Below are 23,122 nucleotides of genomic sequence, written 5' to 3'. Positions count from 1 at the left end.
GTCAGAGGTGTTGGAGAATAATAATATTAACGGCTCCTACAACAATTTTAATAACATTCTAAAAGACGCCCTCGATGAGTGTATTCCATCGGAGAAGTGTAAGTTTTCAAATTACAAACATGAACCTCGTAACCCATGGGTTTCCAAGTCTATACTGAGATCCATTAACAGAAAAAACAATATGTATTACAAACTTAGAGTAAATCCTACTCCAAAACGTCGTGAGAAATATAATAGATATAAAAATACATTAACAAGAATTTTACGGATTGAGAAAAGGAAATATTATTGTAATCAGTTTGAAAAGAAAAGGTCCAACATAAAAGAAACATGGGGTATAATAAATAATGCTTTGAATAGGAGGAGTCTCATTAAAGATATAACCCAAATCCGTGAGGGAAATAAAGTTTTAGATGAGAATGAATCTATATCCAATCACTTTAATGAATACTTTGCAAACATCGGATCAAATTTGGCTAAGAAAATTCCTAACGCAGAAAAAAGTTTTCATAATTTTTTGAAGAACAAAAATCAGAATTCAATATTTTTTAATCCAACCAATTCATCAGAAATTTTACGAATTGTAAAAAATATGAAAGACAAGCGAAGTATGGGATATGATGAAGTTAGTAATTTCTTGCTGAAACATATCATAAATGAAATTACTGAACCTCTAGAGCACATTTTCAATTTATCTATAAGTCAAGGTGTCGTACCGGACGCAATGAAAATCGCTAAAGTTATTCCGATATTGAAGAAAGGTGATCCTTTAGACTCCAATAATTATAGGCCAATATCACTGTTATCGTCAATTTCCAAAGTTCTAGAAAAACTTATTTTTGATCGTACTATGTCGTTCTTTGTAAGTAATAATATTTTCGCAGATTCGCAATTTGGTTTCAGACAAAAACATTCCACGATACATGCAATTTTACAATTTGTTAATCATGTTGCTTCTGCTAATGATGATCATTGTCATACACTTGCAATATTTTTGGACCTCTCCAAGGCCTTCGATACCATTGACCATCAAATATTACTGTATAAACTTTCTCATTACGGTATTCGTGGGAAGGCCTTGGAGTGGTTTAGAAGCTATCTCATAGGAAGGTCTCAATTCGTTTCTATTAAGGGTGTTAATTCGTCTTTTAAACAGCTACCTTGTGGTGTCCCTCAGGGATCCCTCCTTGGACCTTTACTTTTTATTTTGTATATGAATGACTTTCAAAACTCTTCTCGGGTCCTGTCATTTACCCTATTCGCTGATGATTCTTCCGTTTTCTTTTCCCATAAAAACCCAAATATCCTATTAGAAACAGTTAATATTGAACTCAGACTTGTTGCAGAATGGATATGCGCTAATAAACTTTCCCTTAACATAAATAAAACTCAAGGTATGTTTTTCAGTAATTCTATTTCACAGTTACCCGGTAATGTTTACATTAATAATACTGTTATAAATATAGTTGATTCGTTAAAATTTCTTGGTCTTATTATTGACAATAAACTTTCTTGGAAAGAGCATAATTTGAATTTAAGTAAAATGCTTGCGAGGAATGTTGGGGTAATCAATAAACTAAAATCGTCATTTCCTATGCATATCTTGAAAGGTTTGTACTCAACACTTATTTTACCTTATCTGAACTACGGTATACTTGCATGGGGTAATTCGTTTAATTACCAACTGGATAAATTGTTAATTCTTCAAAAACGGGTATTGCGAATAATTTGCCACTCTGACAGGTTAAGTCACACAAATATTTTATTTTTCAACAATAAAGTATTAAAGGTGCATGATTTATATAATTTCTTTTTAGGGTGTTTTATGTTTCAATTGAACTCAAATGCTCTTCCTCATGCTTTTACATCACTATTCCAAAAGAATCAACATTTGCATACTTATCCTACCCGACAGTCGTCATTCTTTCACTTGCATAGGTTGAGAACAGTACTTAGGAAAAGGACGATAGTATATACTGGTCCAGTTTTTTGGAATTCCTTGGATACGACACTTAAGCAACTACAAAATTGTAATATTTTCAAACATCACTTGAAAGCAAAGCTTCTTCTTCGATATAATGAAACAAACTGAATTGCTCTTTATTGGCATGCTCTATTGTATTTTTGTCCACAGAGCTAATCAAGAACTTTCTTAAATTCTGTTGGATGGCAGCTGCTTGTTTTATTTATTTTGTTCTTTTATTTCTTCGTTTCTTTCTTTTGTCACGTTTCTGTGTTGTGTTGTTTTTGTCGGTATAATTTGATTTATAAAATGTTGTCACGTGTATTATTCTAAAGTAATTATATCAAAAGTAATGTATAAAAAGGGAACCTTATCTACAAGCATTCTGCTTCTAAGGTTTCCTCCACTTTTCCGTTTTATGTATACTTAAACATGTATTAATATGTATTGATTAAGAATGCTTGCTATTTATATTTATATAACCTACGTGTGTAATGGTTGTTCAGCTTAGTTATGCAAGATATCAAAGTTTTGTAACATAACGGATTTGTGGAAATAAAACCTAAATGAAATGAAATGAAACAGTGCGGTCATGACCCGCGAGCGAGCAGAAATGTTCTCGTTTTTGCGTTGAAAACATAACCTTTTTGTCAATAGTTTGTTGGTATCATCATGGACCTACCACTGAGAGTGGTAGGTCCATGGTATCATAGTCGATGCTACATGTCCTTCGGATCGTAGCACTCATGATATGGCCAACCGCGTAGCCAGGATTTCATTTTGGAGGGGGCGGTAAATGCACGGGAAGCGTGCCAACACTTACAGAGCGCGCGAAGCGCGCTCCATAGGGGGTGGGTGCAGGGAGGGGGAGTTTCCCCCTCCCGCGCAAAGCGCGAAGCTTTTAGTGTTTCATAAATTAAAATGAAAAGGAGCCGTTTCTCTTGTCTCTAGTACCTCCAATTCGGTTGACTATATTGCGATTTTGAACCTTGTTTTCAAAAGTGATTGTAAACGCACAAAAGAGGTATACAATGGAGGAAATTAAAATGATAATAACTCCGCGCGAAGCGCGGAAGCTAAAGTGATTTATCAATTTTTCTTGCCATAAAAAGGGTCCCGAGAAAAGGGTATTCTCAAAGATATATTGAAACTTTCTTTGGAAAGATCAGATTTGATTACAAACAATTTAGCATCAGTGCATATTTTTAACTCGCAAAACAGAGGAGAAGATTGGTAGAGGAAGATATTCCTCCCCGCGATGAGCAATGAAACTCTGAAATTTCAAAGGGCGGACGTTTCATCAAATGTAGATATCTCTAATACCCAATCGTCTCTAATTCAATTGATTTTCTAAGATTATTGAACTTCATTACAAGGAAAATAGTGCGCATAAAGTTGAAACTTCTGTGATTTATTGAAATTATCTATCTCTATAATAAAGGATGATTAATTTTTTTGACTTATCCTGAAGCGTTTCATTTTGAATATAAAGAAACTTAAGTGTCATTCAAAATTTCAAACTGAGGGCGCAAAACAGGACAGGAGATGAATGTATACAGGGAAATGACATGAAGTTTAATACAATTTGATAAAAAAAATATATTGTACTTTTTTATTTAATACGACACGAATTCCATACCTTCCTCTTTTTAAATTAGGAACCTGTTTGCCCCCAAATTATGGTCGTTTATATAGTAATGAGCTGAAAAGCGGGAGAAGCTGACTTTATGGAGGTGACGGCAGAAACTGATATAAAGATTTTACCCGCTCGGAGCCGACCAGACCAGAAGTTGCGCGATCAATTGAAAAAAAAAGATAACTTCATACATTTACTTCGGCCTAACCTTACTCAAATTCATGCCCTAATGTATACAATTTTAACTTTAACTGGCAAGAAGCACATAGCTGAGGTGGAAAAACAGGGTTAGAGAAAAGGTGGGGGAACAATGGAGAACTTCAATATTGTCATTTAACCGCGCGCAGCGCGGAAGCAAAATTCATATATGAATTTAAAGCAAGAAGAGTGAAGGAGTTTCTCTTTTGAGAAAAAAATAAAGAATAAATAGAAAAAACACAAAGTTACCTTTCTTCCCTTTCCTTCCTTCCCTTTTCCTTTTCTCCTCTCCTTTTTTCCCTTCTTTTTTTTCTTTTTGGGGACGTTTTTTTGGGGGGCGACCGCCCCCCCTGGCTACGTGCCTGGACATGGCCTTGATCAGAACACTAGAAACTTGAGAAATGTCATGAATAATTACGAGCGAGCGGAGCAAGCGAGCCGAAATGTTTGCGTTTTTCCGTCAAAACATACAATTCTTCTCAATAGCTTGTTGGTAATGATTACATATTAGTTGATGATGCATGTCCTTCTGCTCGTAAGTCTCATGATATGGCCTTGATCAAGAGACTAGAAACTCAAGAAATTTCATAAATGATAACGAGCGAGCGGAGTGAGCGAGCCGAAATTTTCACGTTTTCCCGTCAAAACATACATTTCTTGTCAATAGTTTGTTAGTAAATCAAGTATTAGTCGATGCTACATATCCTTCTATTCGTAACACTCATAATACGGCCTTGAACAGGAGACAAGATACTTATGGAATTTCATAAATTATTACGAGCGAGCGGAGCGAGCTAACCGACATTTTAGCGTTTTCCGTCATTTTGGTTTTCATATTGGTAAAACATATTTTGTAAGAAAACGTATGTCTTTGTCTTGGTTCACTTGTATTCATAAGTATACATCATGATAATCATGTATGGCCTTGTTAATGGCGATACCGTGATCATGTCGGCGACATGCGGAAATAAAAGATATAATAAAATGGAGCGAGCGAAGCGAGCGGAAATTTTTTCTGTGTTTTTCGTCGGAAACATGAGGCTGTTCATTATTGCTGTCATATACATTATTGGGTAGGGGAACTGTCCGTAACCAGACCAAGGAGTTATCAGGCTCTTGCCCGATAACTCCTTGACCAGACCGACCTCTGGGGAGACAAGCAAAAAAAAAAAAAAAAAAAAAAAAAAAGGAAACGAAACGAAAGGGGGGGGGTTTGAACCCCCGAAACCCCCCCTTGCGTACGCGCCTGATAATATTCAGACCATAACACAGACATTTTTACAGAGCACTTTTTAAAAATCAATTTGTAAATCAAACAATTAATGAAAGTTCAATTTCCCTGCTGAAATATGTTTTGTATATTGACTTCAAAGTTTAATATTTCAAGCTCAATATTGAGCAAGATGTGCAATCCCCTAAAAGACAATAAGAGCGCGAAGCGCGAGCGAAAATTTTATATCCTAACAAACAGATTTTTCAAAAAATTATTTTCAAAGTCTTCCCCTCATGTTATTTTTTTCAATCATGTTCCTCCTCTTATGTTTCTTCTTTTCTCCTCTCTTTTCCCTTCCTTTTCTTTTTTTCCTTTCTTTTCCCTTTTTTCCCTTTTTTTTGCTCCGCCAATAGGGGGGGGGGGGACGGCCCCCCTGGATCCGCCTATGTAAGTGATGCGCTGGCCGGCGTGTGCGAGGATTTGTTTTATATCCCTTAAAATCACACCCTTCATGGTGTACTGTCAAATTTGCATCCCTAAATGGCAGGAAATGGCGTAGATCTATTATTTGCAACCCTCAATCATGGCGTAACCAAATTAGCCTAAATGGCGTGAAGTTAGAGAGAGAAAAGGCTATATCCTAAACAGCGATTTACCAGCGAATGGTCCTGAAATGCAACTCTTTTTGCCAAAGACGTCGATGACGCCTGAGTGCCTGAAACGGGACCCTTTTCGACGCTTTTTCTGGACGCGGGTGCGTAGCCATGTGGAGATCGTGACCTCCCCCCCCGGGGGTTTCACCCGCCAATACTAATTGTTAAGGGGTGCATTTTCAGAATATGGAAAATAATTGTTTAGGGTGCTTTTCGAGATCCCATGGTCATGCATGGTATCCACTCGTCAATGGAAGTGGCCCCGGGCATTTTCAACCATATAGCTCTTTCAAACCACACCCACAGAACAGAAACAGAAGATTTGAGAATCTTATAACGGGAATTTACGAATCATTATTAGTTTAGTTTTCTCCAACGATGTTGTAGGTCTATCCCTGTTCATCGATCAACGGTAGAATAGGGTAGCCTCGCTGCTCTCCTTCAGACAAAATTAGATGCATGACTTGTGTCGGCAGAAGGGGGTGTTTAAACAATAGTACGTAGGACACCCCTGATCTTGAGTCAAGCCCGATTCACAGTGCTTCCTTTAGTACGCCCATGCTATCGGGTGAATAAAGCGATATTGGTTTTAACTTTGATTATCCATAGTATGGCTGGCTTGAAATTGGAGCTACTCATGCAAGAAATAGGATTGGATTGGCGACTTGGGCGGGGTAAAGAACTGCCCCTGTGCTCATCAAAATCTCAAAAGTAGAAATAAGAATAAATGAATAAATGGATAAATAAATGAACACAATTAAAATACCTGATTAATTAAGTCCAACAATTTAGAGTGCAAAAAAGCACAGGGAATAAATAAATATAAACTAATAAATAAATAAATGCATAAATAAATAAACATAAAACAATTGAAAATACCTGATTGAGTCCAACAACGGGGTGCCAAAATAAGCACAGGGAATTCTCATTGACCAATGCACTCACACTTTTCAAGCACACCGACCCCCATCCCCCTAAAAAAAGCGGGAAAAAGATGAGGAGTCTTTTACCCCCATTTTCAGATGTAGCAATTACTCGAAAATAAATCCAAGAATAATGAACAAGTGTATATACGGCCCCTAAATGATGTTATAGTAACCTGATAATAACAATATCGATAGCAGTAATATCGAAATTAAAGTAGCCTTTACCGTATATGTCACGGACGTTGGTCGTCGGTTTTCGTTGGGTACCGCAGCCCCATGCACCTCCAACATCTTGCGTAAATCTTGATCATGCACTCTATCTCTTGGGGCAACAAGTACCGGTACATCCTTTATAAAACATTCTCCTCTTGATTTTTTTACCCCCTCGCAAATTTTACCCTAAACACGTAGATTTTGAATTCATCGAAAATAGATACCCTGATCATTACGTGTTTTTTGGGGTCGCGCAATGTAAGTGCTCCCCCCCCCCCCGGGTTAAAATGACGACTAGAATATTACCTTTTGCTCCAGGGGTGTTTAACGGCGGATGACGATCGCACCTCACCACCAGACAAAATCCGGAATAAATCGGCGGGTAAACGAGCCGCCGATAAGTTCTGAGCTGTCGGTACCAATTCGACTATGATACCTGCGCGGCCATCGAGACTGCTCTGATAGCTAGGCTAGGCATGATAGGCCCGGATCGATGTAAACAAAATGTTGCTTGTATGGCCACGTGGAATGATCAGCAGTTTCTCTCGATCTGATTCTTACAGACGTTTTAATTGGATTGACTGGAGTAATTCTCAAGATAAGCCCGGCCCAGGATGTAGAGTATGGTAGGTCTCCTCGGCAATCCAGTATTTTACCCGGTACCCAGGGGATCGCACTCATTCGATGAACAAGGTTATGATATATGATATTGATCATATGGGGGATCGTAGCGTAGGTAGGCCTACGACTACGTCAGTACGTGCAATTTGGCAGCCATAGGCCCTACTCACCTGACAAGCGTGAAGTATGGTCAAAATAATTCTCCGAATAAATAGTTAAAACAGAAATCAAGCACTTACCACGATTATATGGATGAAACTATTGATTAGACCTCATTTGGAGTATGCTCATGCAGTATGGAGTCCAAACATATTCAAGCAGCAATAGAAAATGTACAAAGAAGGGCCACTAAGTTGGTACCTGAGCAGGTTAAGAACCTCCCATATGAACAAAGATTGATTCAACTAAAACTTCCTACATTAGCTTATCGCCGTGCGCGAGGAGACATGATCGTAACATACCAGTTATTTCACAGGTATGACCAGGAAGTAGTGCCAGATTTGGGACAGGTGCAGGGGCCTACCAGGGGTCATGATAAAAAATTGTACATTCCGAGGTCAGTAACTGAGAAACGTAAGAATTCCTTTTATATAAGAATGAGGAAACCTTGGAATAGCCTCAGTAATGAATTAGTAAATGCACCCAGTGTCCACAGCTTCGAGAATGGATTGGATAAATATTGGAGATGTGAACCTGTGAAGTTCAAGTTTGATGCTGACCCACCAGGACATGACCCGGCCAACCTAAAAAGGAGACAGAATTTGGAACTGAATATAGAGTCTTAGACTGCGTTCAGAAGCATCCATAGGTATCCATAGGTAGGAAGGAGTGGCAGTTTTTCTGACATCTGGGCACAGACTGGAACCTCAAAAAACAAAAAGTTCTCTCCTACCCAGAGCTACCAAGTCTCACGCATTGTGCGTGAGACTCACGCATTCAGAGTCCGTCTCACGATCTAACGCATGGCACCCATTTTTCTCACGCATCGGGACCCGACAGAAAAAAAAGAAAAAGTAGCATTATTCGCCAGATTATACGACTAGCTGACCGCCTTCGCCTCTAGCCCGGCACGCGAGACGAATCGAGAGTGCAGTCAGCGCACAGCTAGTACGTAATACGATGAATCGCGTGCGTGCATATCGCATCGCATGGTTTTGAAGCCCATATCTCATGCACGCGTGCGCCTTTTCGCAACGTACGTACGAGTGTAATGGCCGCGCGCGCACAGAGACGTCGAGTCATGAAAATCTCACACATAACATTTTTTTGAACTTGGCATCTCTGTCTACCCCCGTCTCGATCGGCCATTTTGTTACAATTCATAACAAAAATGGCCAATCGAGACGGGGGTAGAAGGAGAGAACAATGTTATATCATAACCTTGTTCATTGAATGAGTGGTTTGGATAGGCTTCACTACTGCTACCCTCCGCTCCAGATCCGAATGGGTGGAGTGCAATGGAGCCTATCTGAACCCTTGCCTGAGGTACATGGACATCTGAATTCATTAATATCAGTGCAGTCATGCGCATGCCTTACTTTGGTGCAAGTAAAAATTTACGTCACTGCAAGTAATACCTCTTGATCATCCAAGCGATAGTACCTTAACTGCCACATAAATCAGTCGAGGCGCACGGCCAATATGGGACTCTTGCTCTCTTCAATGTGGGATACAATCTCCCATATTCAAGACTTGCTTTGCAAGAGAACAAAAACAAAAGTGCAATTTCTTCCACCCAAAATTTTTTCTCACTAAGGTCAGAAGCTCATTTGTTTTGTGTGTGGATGAGAACAAAAATCCTTATCAAAACCAAAGTTGACTGAAAATTTAAAGTAGACGGTGAAAAGTGGTAATTTTTCATGAGGAATTTGGTATCACATTTTGATTTGCCACCAAGGTAAGCCTTTTGCAGCAAATGTAGACAAACTTTATAAACAAAGGAAATTAGTCTCTCAAAGTGGAGACTGTCTCTGAAATGGGATACCCAAATTCTTTACAAAAGTCTCTGATATTGGAGATAATCTCTCTCATGGGAGAAAGTCTCCCATATTGGCCATGCGCCTCTACTGTAAATATGGTATCAAATTATTTGGGGTTTGTGAGGTGTCATACTGTCAAGCTTTTTTTTACTTACAGGCTTTAGATTGTAAGATTTTATCGACTCTACCGACCCCCTCTCGGGGAATGAGAGTACAAACATTACAATACATGAATACAAAAGCATAAGTGATAATACGAAAACATAAGCGATAATATATGTACAACATGTACGTGAAAATAAAAGATAAAATATTTACAAGTCAAGGCGTTTAGGGCGTTTGACTACCCTACAACTATGTGTACACACATTCTGATCTAGATCTACTTTATACTTTCTATAAAAACTACTGTCTTTGGTATTGAAAAATGCAATAACATTATTCTGACAACTTTTTTCTATTATTTTTTAGTGGCAAGCATTATTTGAATTAAATAGCTTAGCCATGTGCAATGCATTTGGTCTACTGGCCGCTAGATTACTTGGTAAATACCAAAGTCTCCGTGAAAAAAGGGACAAACACAAATGTAATGAAATTCATCTCCTATGTCTGCATGTGAACATAGAGTACAATACAGTTCATCTATCAGGCTTGCATCAAACATTCACTTATTACAGGCAATCCATCTGAATTTTATAGTAACACAAAGTCTTTCTTACACAGGATCTGTAAATACTTTTCAAACTTCAAAGTATCCTTAAACATTCTATAGTATGTACAAATTCTATTTGACCATTTGTCTGCCCGCCACTCTTGAGTATTTAAATAAAATCTAACTTTAGCAGTGTGTGAAATGCATGTAGCACTTAATCCATTCCCCTGTGCTAACCACACCCTAGTCCTGCGTAAAATAATAAAAAACTGAACAACCGTACAGTAAAACAGGTAAAACATTGTCTGTCAGATGATAATTGTAAAGCAGTGTTGTAGTGCCTTGATGCTCGGCCTTGGCCTTAAGGCGCCTTAAGGCCTACTTTTTCAAAGCCTTGGCCTTGAACATTCAAGCCTTGGCCTTGAGAGGGCCTTGGCCTTGGCCTTGAGGATTTCGAGCCTTGAAATTTCAAGGCATTTTCAAGGCATTTTCAAGGCTTTTTCAAGGCATTTTGTATTTTGTACTTTTATTTGCTTTTATAAAAGTAAGTATAAATGTTAAAATTGTTCTGTATATCTAATGACACAAATGGTCAATACTACCAGTCAGCAGTAGTAGCAGCTGTAGTAGTAATATACTAGCAGGGCCATCAATTGTGATTATCACCATTATCAAGAATTATCATCACATAATTACATAACAAAGAGAAGTGATGAAAATAACATTATTTATTGGTAATATCATGACCAATGATGATAATGACAATATTAATAATAATGATAATAATGATTATGATAAAGATTATAGTGATTTTATGACAGGAATAATTGTAACAGATCCGACTGCAATTTCGACAATTTTCAGACTTTAAAAATAGCTAACTCTAAAGAATGATAACAAGGTTGATTTCTATTCCATTAGGATTTTCCTTGTATTATTTTCTTTGACCAACAAGAATGTTTTAAGTCTTAATGATTATCTGAAAAGATTTTGTAAACTTGAACACAATCTTTAATTTTGTCATTTCCAAATAGGATATGTCAATGGCATGATGAGCCAAAATTTTGAGAGGCTAAGCATGGCATCTAGAGCAAAATTTCTGCTCCAAAAAGTTGAAAGCAATTGAAGCGAGCACAATTTTTCACCCTTATACTATTAGAAAAGCTAATTTTGTGATATATTGTGACAATATGTTCAGAAAATGATATCAATTTCTTTTAATATGTTTATTCTTGGTGGTGGAACTTCTTGTCTCGCTCTTTTTTTCGGGGGGGGGGGGTGTCCTGTTATTTATTAAACAGGCAAGAAAGAGGAATGGGAAGAGAGATAGAGAGGAGAAGAAGGGGGGCTGGTTTGGTAGAAAATACTGCAAAATCGGTTAATATGTTGATTGACAGTACATCTAATTGAATTGTTTATATTTTGTTTTGGGTCTAGTGTCTCAGATTGACAAAACAAAATAATGGTTTGGCAGTGAATTTCATTTCACTAGTTTCACGGAAATAAACAAACAAAACTGACAAGATTCCTAAAAATGACTCGTTTTCAGGTCAGCATTTGAACATTTCAACTTGTGCTTTGTGCTCTCTTGCCCCCCCCCCCCCGAAAATTCTCTGTAGGAAAAAAATGCCTAATTTCCAAAATCAAAACTACCCTTTTTCCCAAATTAAATATGCCCTTTTTAAAAAAGAAATACATATTTTATAGTAAAACATGATACATTTTAGGTTACAAAATCACCAAATTTTTGGATCGCGCTCGGACGCATAAATTATTTAAAGTAAGGTTCTCTTTCTGTTCCTGTTCACACACAAAAAACGCTAAGAATGTCCTGTTTTCAGGTTGGAATGATCAAATTTGTAAATTTTGGAGCTCGCGCTTAGCGCTCGCATAATTTGATTGGTGAAATAAGTATCCTATTTATGAGTCACTGAATGTAGTCAAGAACAGCTTCCTTTCTGGTCACTAAAAATTTAAGCTCACGCTCAATTCTTTAGTAAGATGCACATCTTTTTCATGATTACAATAACAGCTCAGAATATTTCATTTTCATTTCTTATTACACGAAATGTCCAGAAGTTTGAGCTTGTGATTTGTGCTGGCAACATCTCGCAAGGCTGCCCTAGCTTTTAACAGTGATTATCGCAATAACTGACCAAAAATCAAGTTTTACAACTTCAGAATTGATTTGTTTTTTTCAAAACCGCTTGCTCGCTATGCTTTCTTGCAGAAAAGTAAAGCCTAAGTCAAAATATCTGTCCTATCAATTAGAAATCACCTAAAAAGGCTTTGCTGAACTGAAATTCTACAAAACACACAACTTCTTCATGCAGTTGTTAATCTCATTTGAAAATATCTGTTTGCACTAAATGCTATTTTTTAGCTTTGACCCCTCCCCCAAACAAAAATATGTTCTGCCTCTCCTGTCTCAGGGAGTAGAGAAAGACATATGTTGAGATTGGTCATGCCAGGATCAGATCACCTTGGTAATACCGGTAATAATCAATGCAATCTAAATCGCCTAGAAAAATAATTAAATGAACAAAGGTAACTATATCATTATTTTAGTAACATATGTCTAAATCTATCATGAAATTATTTTCATTTATGTACAAGGGTCAAAATTTTCACTCGCTCACACCTTTTATACACTTTGTCTTGTGCGTCATGTCTGCCGCCTAAGAATTGTTGTCCCATTGTTACATATATTGAAAATTTGAAAATGCCTTGGCCTTGGCCTTAGCCTTGAGGTTTTCAGGCCTTGGCCTTGGCCTTGGGTTTCCATGCCTTGGCCTCAGCCTTGGTTATTGAAGCCTTGGCCTTGGTATTAAAGCCTTGGCCTTGGCCTCGGCCTTGGAGGTTTGAGCCTTGACTACAACACTGATGTAAAGTTCTACATGTACATTGTAAACAAAATTCTCTGAAGTTTAATGTCTGACATAAAGCTGAAGAATGTGTACATGTAGTTACTTGTCATACCTACTACAGTGTACATACTTTGTGTTTGTCTAGATGCATTGAGTGTTGAAAAGAATTGGCCTTAAATGGCTTTGATATTAATCAAGAAATTCAACCAAATCCGTATACATTAACCTAGATCTTATTTGACAACTTGGGAAATACGGAAAGAGGGGAATGATTACCAGTAATTTTATCAAGATCCACGCATATACTACTGTATATTTTTCTTAATGTGGTCTTCCCCTTTTTTTGGTCTCTCTTTCAGTTCAACTGATGATGTCACACCAAGAGCAGTACACTCACACATGAGATGAATTGGAAGAATATTGTTCCTTTATTACTAGGACTGCTCACTGGAGTACTTTCAGCCATCAGTCTGTTGCAGTACCAGGCATTGGTCATGCCAAGCATCGCACCTGATCCCGAATACTCATTGGGAGGGACCACCTTCTACTTTGTATCGCTCCTCAAAAGGAGAGACTCGGAGAAGACGAAGCAGAAAGATGATGGCAGAATCAATGATGATGACAGAAGAGAAGAGTGGCTCAGTCATGAAGGAAATAAGAATATGGGTAGGACAAAGCGTGAGAGTGCGGAGGGTGGGGAAAACAAGAAGGAAGCGACGGAACTCCATGCAGACTTAAAGGATATAGGCTCAGGAAATGCTTTTGATACTTCCCTCGATGCTCAACCTTCCAAGGACAAGACAAAGATCCTCTGCATGGTTGCACTTGCAGGACTGGACGTTGCAAGCTATGCCACATACAGCACAACCCTACAGAATACATGGGGGAAACATTGCAGCAAGGTTCTGTTTGTTAGCGACAGGTCCATCCGTGTGCAAGCAAACATTCTTCGGACAGACCTTAAACCTGGGGAATCTCACTCTTGGTCAAGGACTAAGATCCTGCTGAAGGAGGCCTATAGTTTTGTAGAAGAGTTTGATTGGTTTGTCAAAGTGCCCTATGATGGATTTGTGGTCTTAGAGAACCTTAGACATCTTGTACAGCTCCATCAAACTAACATCCTGGGTTACATCGGCCAAGTTTTCGAGGGACCCGGTACAGACGGCTCTGTCTTTGTCCTGAGCCGCTATGCAATGGAACTAATAGTGCCTACCCTAATCACCTGCACCCCTAGATTCCTGCAAGGTTTTGATGATGGTGAGGTGTTGGAATCCTGCTTCAGGAACACTGATGTGATCTCCTTGACGGATGGACGTGATCAGTCTGGTATTTTCAGATTCCAGATGAAGGTCCCTGAATTGGAACTACCTCGTCTTGCTACCAGCCGTATGCAGTGGAACTTGAAATACATTGAACACCCAGAAAGACAGGTGGGCCTAGGAACAAAATGAGTCTGAATGAAACTTTACAGCTTTAAATTCGGAAAAGTGATCTACATGTATGCATTCATGTATTGTCCATCTAGTTCCTTTTTTGGTGTGTTATTAGCTGAATTTCCCATTCCTGAAAGCTTATCCCTCATATTCAGCAAAATATTCACTTGCCAGTTGAAAAGGGAAAAGAAGGCAAATAATTTAAAACATTTTTACAGAGCTAATGGACCATTTCCTAGTTGTCAAGCACTTTTGGTTGAATAATTGATATGTGAAATTCTTCATTGTCATTGGATGACTTGGCTTTGATTACACATGAAATTGTGTAAACAGCAGAATAGGGTATTAGACTAAAAAGTGAAATTATACATTATTTTCCCTTGGCGCCCCAAATCTGTTAAGAGTTCAGAACCACTTTACATTTATACTTTATAGGGGTCATCGTGCTCCCGAATGAACCAACAATGATTCCTGTATTAAGCTCATGGATACATTGGGTCAGATGCATGAAAGTAGCAATTGCTTTTGCTTGGCTTCTGCCTGATTGGTATGCACAGAAATTAGCAAGCAAATGCTTTTGTAATAAGTTCAAGCAATCTATTCTATTTGCACTCCTTGACGATTAAGCCATTGCTAAAAAGTGTATGCATAAAGTGAACATTTTACTCGTGCATTTAAGCACTTGCTTGGGTTTTTTTCAAGCTCCGTCAGAGCAGCTTGAGCGTTTGCTTGATCAGGGCATTCGCGTTTTTAATCATGTTTATGCACCTGCAGCCTGTTGCATAAAACTTTTTACCCGAGAAAACTCCGGTAAAACCTGAAAACTAAGATTAGTCTGATTTCTGCCATTGACTTTAACACAGGGCAAAAATTCAGGTAAAAATACCTGAGTTTTCTCAGGTAAAAAGTTTTATGCAACAGGCCCCATGATTGGCGAGCAGTTGCGTACCAGCAATTGCTACTTTTTATGCATTTGACCCATTGCCACTTGAAGACATTGCACACCTGTGGGTGGTCTAACATGAAAACATTTGTCAGTTGCCCTGGAAATTAAAAAAGAATCCCCATTCATTGCAGTGTTAAAGCTTATCCAATGTAGCATATTTAGGCAGTTAAGTTGTGAAAGGTAGCCCCCAAAATAAAATAATTTCATTTTTTTTGTCTGGTCCATCGCACATAAACTTTCCATGTGTAAATGTATATCTTCCCAGACAATTTTCCTCCCACTATAAATAGACCCGATGTCCTTTCCCACTTACCAGATTTTATAACAAATGATACCTTTTTTTGAGATGAACTTGTTTTATCATCTTTCTTTTCAGGATGAGAGTTGTTGTGAGGAGTATCCAGTCACTTTCCATGCTGTTGATTTTAAAGAGATGTACACGTTGGAATATGCGATTTATCATCTCCGACCCTTTGGCATAGGCAACTATATGTGCCCCTCTACCAGTGGACTGAGGTGATGGCTGCAACCTTTGACCTTTCATGACCAGAACAATAGAACTTGGGGGCTGCAGGTTAGTGGATATGTGCTGACAGAGTATGACGAGGGCCAGGATTTGATTGCTATAGGAAAATATGTGAGTTTTCACACAGGTGTAATAAGGTATGATACAAACTGTGAGCCTCTCTACGGGATCACTAATCTGATGAACAGAGTTGTGATGATAAAGCGGTCTGTAATGGAATATTTTTTCATAGTGTGTTTATTTAAATGCAGAATATTTTTGTTGAGAAAATCATTTTTAATACCACACCTTTTTGCCTGGGAGGCATTTTGTGTAAATACTTTCATGTCGAGCAAAGTCTGTTCTGTTTAAAATCTGTTAGTTTCATGTACAGTGTACCTCAGTAAGACTATAGAGTCAGACACTTGTGTTGGCAAACTTGTCAGACTGCAAATTTTAAACTCTCCTGTTGAGGTGCTCAAAGTATAATTGAACTCTTACCACTCATGTCTACAACTCTCCAATGGTCACATTGAAAGCAATAAGGGTGGATAATGAACAATTTTCCACACATGTCGCAGATAAATTGTTGCCACGTTTGGTGATTAATATCTCATTTTGAAGCTAGAACTATAGGCCAAATATATTAAATAAGTAAAATTAAACCTTATTAATCAATTAGTGTAATTAATATGCATACAATAACAGATTATTTGTTTCTGTTATGGATTCAAGTATTGATGTTACAAGATTGAAAATGCTAAATACTAGAGTGATCCAATGAACATGTAGCTTGAACTTATGACACCATTTTTTGTGGAGCAGGTCCAATTTTGGAGAAAAAAAACTCATTCGAGAAATCATATTTACATGGATGTCAATGTATTAATTAGCAGTTAATGAGCCATTTAAAAAAGGAAAACAAAGGTATTTTGGGACTTACAACTTTTTCATTATTGAATACCTATAACATAAACATTTAAAACAAAAAACAATTTGACCCTTTTTTTTGCGAAATTGAACCACTTTTTGACTTGTGACCCCAATTTTTTTTCCACAAGTATGGATTATTTTCTACCAGCTACAAATTTACATTATGGTAGAGTTGACAGGAAAAAGAGATATATTATGCACATATACATGTATCAGGCTTGAGAAAGTAAAGTGGGATTTATCCGAGGTTGGACTGGCAATTACTATTTTTCCTGAGAAAAATAGTTACATTGCCAGTCCAACCGAGGATTAATAATTCCCACTATGCTTTCGAAATAAACGCCTGATTTATTTGTTTTATATCCCCTCTTTAACTTGTGGACCTAGTCCTTGCTGATGTTTGACCAAATCTAACGTTGCCAGACCTAGTCCTAATCTAACATTAAGCCTGTTGAGCCAATGCTAAGCAGTTCCTGTTTAGGCTTCGCGCGGCTTCTACACGACTGCACTCAATGAGAGGTCCGCTGCGCTGCGTTGGCCGTTAATACAGTTGCACTCAAAATGTAAATAGATATGCGCAGGCTAAATATAGGTCTAAATTCTAACTGTTATGCTCTAAAAATTAGTATCGGATCTTGACTCGCCTTGTTACGTAGGCCTATATTCCAAATTTAAGGATCCTGTATGAATGATAGTCGGAATTATATTTTCTGCATTGTAATCTAGACCCAATTGCAGTGTTTTTTCAAATTGTTGGTAGCGGTCATTTGATCGAGAGTTTGTATTCTTTTAAATTTATTTATGATCGATTACAGATGATCTGGGTCAAGTCAGGGAGCATGAGCAGTCCAACGTTGAGAGAAAATATCAAGCATGAGCATGCGCAGTTCTGCCCATGAAAGTATATCGAAAAATATACGGAGCCACAAGAAAACTATACAGATCTATTTGCAGCGATGTGTTTCCTAATAAAATTATACTTTGTCACACGATTGCGAATTGACCAATCGTTAATCTAGAATACTCATGAATATTCATAAGAGGGATATAGACATTTCTATCCTTAAGTAATTTATAGTGCATTGCATTTATCTGTAATCCCTGGGGAGTGTTTCATGAAAGGACTTGTCGGACGTTTTATCCGACAAGTCCTGTTTTATCTGACAGTTACTATGGTAACGGTGCTTCTGAACCAATGAGAATCCAGCAAAGTTGTGAGATCTGACAACTTGTCGGACGAAAATATTGATGAAACGCTCCCCTGATCATAAAATCTGTAGAATCTATTGATGGTTCAGTCAGGAGGTACAGTATAAAGGTAGTACATTCTATCACGATGTCTTTGTATTTGAACATAATGACCAGAAATTATTGTCTTCATCAGGGTTCTTCACAAGAACTGTTGAACCACATAAGGACCAACAGATTTGAATTTTCTTGTTTTCAAGATGTTTAATGCCAGTGACTCGGCGACTGGACTTCTTATGGCATCAATATACACGTGCATACAGGCTGTGTGGTATGCAGCCAGCCAGCTGCGCTCCACTGCATTATCGAGTTAACCCCCATATGTAGCTTTGCTTACCAAGAGGAAGAACAAGCGCTGCAGTGACGTGAATAAGTACATACATGTAATGACTTCAATTTCCAATCTGAAACCGTTGATTTGCTGCAGAATCTATCAGTTTTAGAAATTATTCTACCTTATACATCCACACGGCAGAGAACAGCCCATTGATTGGCTACGAAACTCTTGGCCAGTTCCAGCACGGGGAGTATCACTCAACTTGCTTTTTACTAGCGGGTTAATTGGTTGGTTTTGTCAGAGTACTTGTGCTTGAATGTTATGGTTGATCCATCCTTGGTCTAAGCTGTCTATAAAATATCACATTCCAATATGAAATACCTCCAGGTTTTATGTGATTTTTTGCAGAGTTAAGATCAAATCGAATCTAGGTGTTTGGGCAAGGTTGATGGAGACCCCCACCCCCCCCCCCCCTCTTTACTTGGCATATTTACTTTGTTGGGGTCTTCAGGGACTCCTTCTTGAGGAGCTTCCTCTCATATTCTTGGCAGCCTCCTTCATTGACTTTACACTCGCATTTGGATGCTGTGCAGCCGCTTTTTCTTTAGAGCTAGAGCAGGGTGAAAACTCATATGAGCATATGAACTTTAAAGGAAATGTAAGATTATAGTAAAGTTCAACAATTTGACAAGAAATAAAACACAATAGCAATCTTTGAAAATGATGTCCTTATCCCATGTTTCTATATCTCTGTAGTGAGAATGATTGTCATCACAAAATGAAAACATCCATAACATCCTCATTCTTTAACGGATTGCCCTCGTATTCCATTTGTCTGTCTTTATCCTGCTTGTAAGTCTTTTGGTATTGGTATTTGTATTTATGCATTGGCACTTGACGCTCCACCTATCAGGGAATGACTTGCCATTTCCTGCCTTGTAAAGAACTTCTTTATTCACATTTATTTTATCAAAAAGAGACAAGTCATCTGGATACTAAGTGGGAAACATTTTCAGCACGGTATAACATGAATTGAGGGCTCTCTGTTCACTCCAATGATACAAATTCTTAACAACAGGATAACTTTGAAAAAATACGATACAGGTACTTTGTTTGTCTTAAAACAAATTATGTATGTATAGACAAACAACTGAATATACATTACAATGTAATGATTAAAGGACAAGTCCACCCCAACAAAAACTTGACTTGAATAAAAAGAGAAAAATTCAACAAGCATAACACTGAAAATTTCATCTCGGATGTAAAACAAGAAAGTTATGGCATTTTAAAGTTTCGCTTCATTTCACAAAACAGTCATATGCACATCTCGGATGGTATGCAAATGAGGAACTGATGACATCACTCACTATTTCTTTTGTATTTTATTATATGAAATATTTTTATTTTCTCGTTATTGCCATGTGAAATGAAGTGTCATTCCTCCCTGAACACGTGGAATTAACATTTTGTGCTTCAGGCAAGGAGGTCCTAATCGTCAAATTCGTAAAAATTGAAATATTGTATAATTCAAACAAAACAAAACAAAAGAAATAGTGAGTGACATCATCGACTCTCTCATTTGGATGTAACTGGCTCGTTCATTGTTTAAAATAAGCGAAACTTTGAATTGTCATAACTTTCTTATTTTAAATCCGATTTTGATGAAATTTTCAGCATTGTGCTTTTCTGATTTTTCTCTATTGATTCAAATCAACATTTTTCTGAGGTGGACTTGACCTTTAATGTTTGTATACTCTTGCCATGTTTGAAATTCATTAGTTACATTTCTCTTAATAACCTGTTGGATATTCCATTTTTTCCCATAATGACACCATTAATTGGCCAACTCCTTAATGCCACTCGCTATTAAATAGACCATATTGATTTCCACTACATTGAATATATAAAACTTTATTCAAAAGAATACCTGCATAATGAAATATTTAACTTTGTGCTCATGACTTGTTATTGAATGTAACATGTAAAACCTGTGTATAGTTTTCATTAATACCAAAATGCACCTAAAGTATCACCATTTCAATTCATTGCCAATTAATAAATATGGATATAACCTATAATAGTTATGATGTGAAAGATATGAAATGAAATGAACAATACCATGAATTTACAAATTTCTCAAAACCTTTGTTTTTGCTTCAGATCACATATTTGGTTAAAATTCATACATATAGAAATTGTTACAAAAATCATCCAACACAGCCAAAAAAAAAAAAAAACCTTATTTGTATTCAGAATATGCACATAAACATTCAATGTATGGACTTAAACAAACCTACAGAAACCTACTATAATCACAAAATTAATACAAAAAGTACACAAGGACCCTTTTTAAAAACAAACATCACCAAAAGATAACACTATATCAAGAATTTAATATTTCACATTTTCTCAGAACAAAGGCAGTTGAAAAAATATTTATCAATCTCTAAACGTTAGTAAGTCTGTCATATTAGATTATATTCAGTTATCAATTTCATTGTTGACCAATTACCAAAAATATACACAGGCTTTAAATCATCCTCCCATTTAACTTCAAATACCTTCTAATCATACAATAAACCAATAATCTGCTATTGCATATCTAATGCTGTAAAAACAAAATTACGATATAACTTTTTAAAAATGATATTATTCACCTTGACTTGGTCATCGTCATCTATCACAAACAACTCCCGATACTTCCTTTTAATTCCTCGAACATCAGACACCTACACATAATTCACAAAACACAAAAATATAAATTGATGTTTTCAAAATACATAAAATATCGAATTATATATATACAAAACTCACCATCATAATAAAAAACATTATTTATAAAATAATAACTATTCTTCTACGTGTACATGTACATGAACACTATTTCCAAAACATGTGGAAAACCTCTCGCAGTCTCACCTTCAACACACCATTCAATATACATGCAGCACCAGTGCTGACTTTCATGGTAAGGGTCATTAACCCTAAAAAACTTTGACATTGACTATATGACCCACAACTCATGCCAACTTATCAACAATACTTCAAGTATTAAATATCAATACATCTATCTACCAAAATCCCCAAACATACAAACACCAATATAATCCTTTTAATTACTTTTAATTGTGTATTAAACACATTACAAAAAACAATACACATTATTAAAGTATCTCAATAAATAATATTCCTAATGTGTTATGTCATAAAATCTCAAAATTTAACAAATGGCCATGAGTCTTCAACTCGCCACTTTTTTGTTACATCATCAAAGACAATAATATCACACCCATAAAATTGGTCACAACTTTGAATAAATTTACCCTATCCATACAAATACTTTTCCTCAAAAAAAAAAATCAGTTTTTAAAATAACAAACAACTTACACTTGATACAACTCCTGTAATTGACACTCTTCTCTTGGCTGGCGACTCTTTTGCAGTCCTAACGGGAACAACACGTGGCTTCAAGTACTCTACTATTTCTTGTCTAACTTCAAACTTTCCACATCTTGAACATACCTATAATTACATTTAAGCAAAACAAAAAAAAAATATATGAATAAATTAGAAATTAATCATATGATATACATGTATAATTCATCTCAGCAACACCAATCCATGTCATATCAACCAGTGCTTGTTACCAAAACTTAATCTTTGGCTTCAATTTCTTAATCTTATACCCAAAACAGTCTTACAAAACCTACTTTTGCAAAAATGAACTAACATTAAATAACAAGCAGCCTCCAAAACCAACAATACACATAAAAAAAAAGTTCAAACCTACATATCACTCTGAATTATTAATTTCCATACAGTTGCAATTCAATTTTCAGTAGTAACTCAGAATAATTTTTGTATTGGCCAGAGCACTCATAAGCTTGAATATTGGGCAAATTTTGTGTACGCCCTTTAAACTTTCTTCTAATCTGCGCTTTCGTTTTTGCATTGCTTCCCGCTTTTTTAGCTCTACATCACTAGACCTCCTTGTGGCATCATAAAGTCTCTTTTTGTTTTTCAGATCAGAGTCCCGTATTGTAAAATATCCTCCTGGGATATCCATGGCTCTCATTACCCTTTCTCTCCCTTCCCCCCCAACATTGAATTGTAAGATTGCAAGATTCACCGCGGCTTCTGCTCCAATTGGACCACGCCATTGGTGCTTGGGCGCCCTATTTCATATTAGCCCGTTCAAAGACTCATTCTGATTTTGTGAAAAACCAGGCAAACAACGTTCTAACAAATTTGTGTCAGACAGCCTTTTGTACAGATCTTTGAGCAAGTCTAGGAAAACTGGGTCCAAATGGTGCCTCTGGTTGTCCATTTTCCCATTGAGTTTGTATGGGCACCAGCTGTCCGATGGACAGTATTGATGTCTGATATTATCGTCTGGAAGCTTAGTCTCGTGATAAAGAGTTGCCCAGACTGCATTGGACATGTTGGTAATGCAGGCATTTCTTTCTTCTTGTTTTGACTGGGTAGTATTTTGGCGTATGGCATTCCTGTACAGTTCACCCATTCTTTCACACATTTTTAGAGTCAGTCGACCACCCCCACCACCAACTGGCTTGCCATCGGCCAATTTTCCCTTGGTTGTTGTCCGAACCTTATCTAAACCTTTGTACATCCTTTTACCAACATGTCCAATGCAGTCTAGCTACACCACATCCTCTTCGCTGTCTCCATACACATTCCTAACTGCCTCGAATGCAGAGCTATCGCCATCTCAAATCATCCACTTATATCGCATGTTGTGCTTTTGTATGGAATTTTTCCATAGGACAAGAGCCCCGGCAGCCTCCATAGCATTACTTGAACCATCATGATTTCTTTGACAGTTCCCGTTCTCTTTG

General features: G+C 37.2%; 1 protein-coding gene across 2 annotated transcripts; it reads left to right on the top strand.

Moving 5' to 3' along the window:
• Nucleotides 1-7,222: 7,222 nt before the first annotated feature.
• Nucleotides 7,223-16,697, top strand: LOC121426541 (glycoprotein-N-acetylgalactosamine 3-beta-galactosyltransferase 1-like). Of its 2 annotated transcripts, none has more exons than XM_041622887.1 (3): nucleotides 7,223-7,432; nucleotides 13,281-14,351; nucleotides 15,677-16,697. In XM_041622887.1, exons 2-3 carry the CDS (start codon nucleotides 13,326-13,328, stop codon nucleotides 15,818-15,820), a joined length of 1,170 nt encoding a protein of 389 aa, XP_041478821.1. In that variant the 5' UTR covers nucleotides 7,223-7,432; nucleotides 13,281-13,325; the 3' UTR covers nucleotides 15,821-16,697. The 2 variants fall into 2 exon arrangements, with proteins under 2 accessions (XP_041478821.1, XP_041478820.1); XM_041622886.1 differs by having other exon boundaries at nucleotides 7,224-7,428.
• The last annotated feature ends 6,425 nt before the right edge of the window (nucleotides 16,698-23,122 follow it).

This window comes from Lytechinus variegatus, chromosome 13 (genome assembly GCF_018143015.1).
Source record: "Lytechinus variegatus isolate NC3 chromosome 13, Lvar_3.0, whole genome shotgun sequence".
In the NCBI taxonomy this organism is placed as follows: domain Eukaryota; kingdom Metazoa; phylum Echinodermata; class Echinoidea; order Temnopleuroida; family Toxopneustidae; genus Lytechinus; species Lytechinus variegatus.
The sequence above is the reverse complement of the archived record's forward strand: the minus strand, read 5'-3'. Positions and strand labels throughout refer to the sequence as shown.

Excerpts from the sequence above, each read along its gene's own strand:
- LOC121426541 (XM_041622887.1), top strand. The coding sequence starts at position 13,326 with ATGAATTGGAAGAATATTGTTCCTTTATTACTAGGACTGCTCACTGGA. Across the intron at positions 14,352-15,676 it reads TTGAACACCCAGAAAGACAG|GATGAGAGTTGTTGTGAGGA; the intron begins GTGGGCCTAGGA and ends CTTTCTTTTCAG.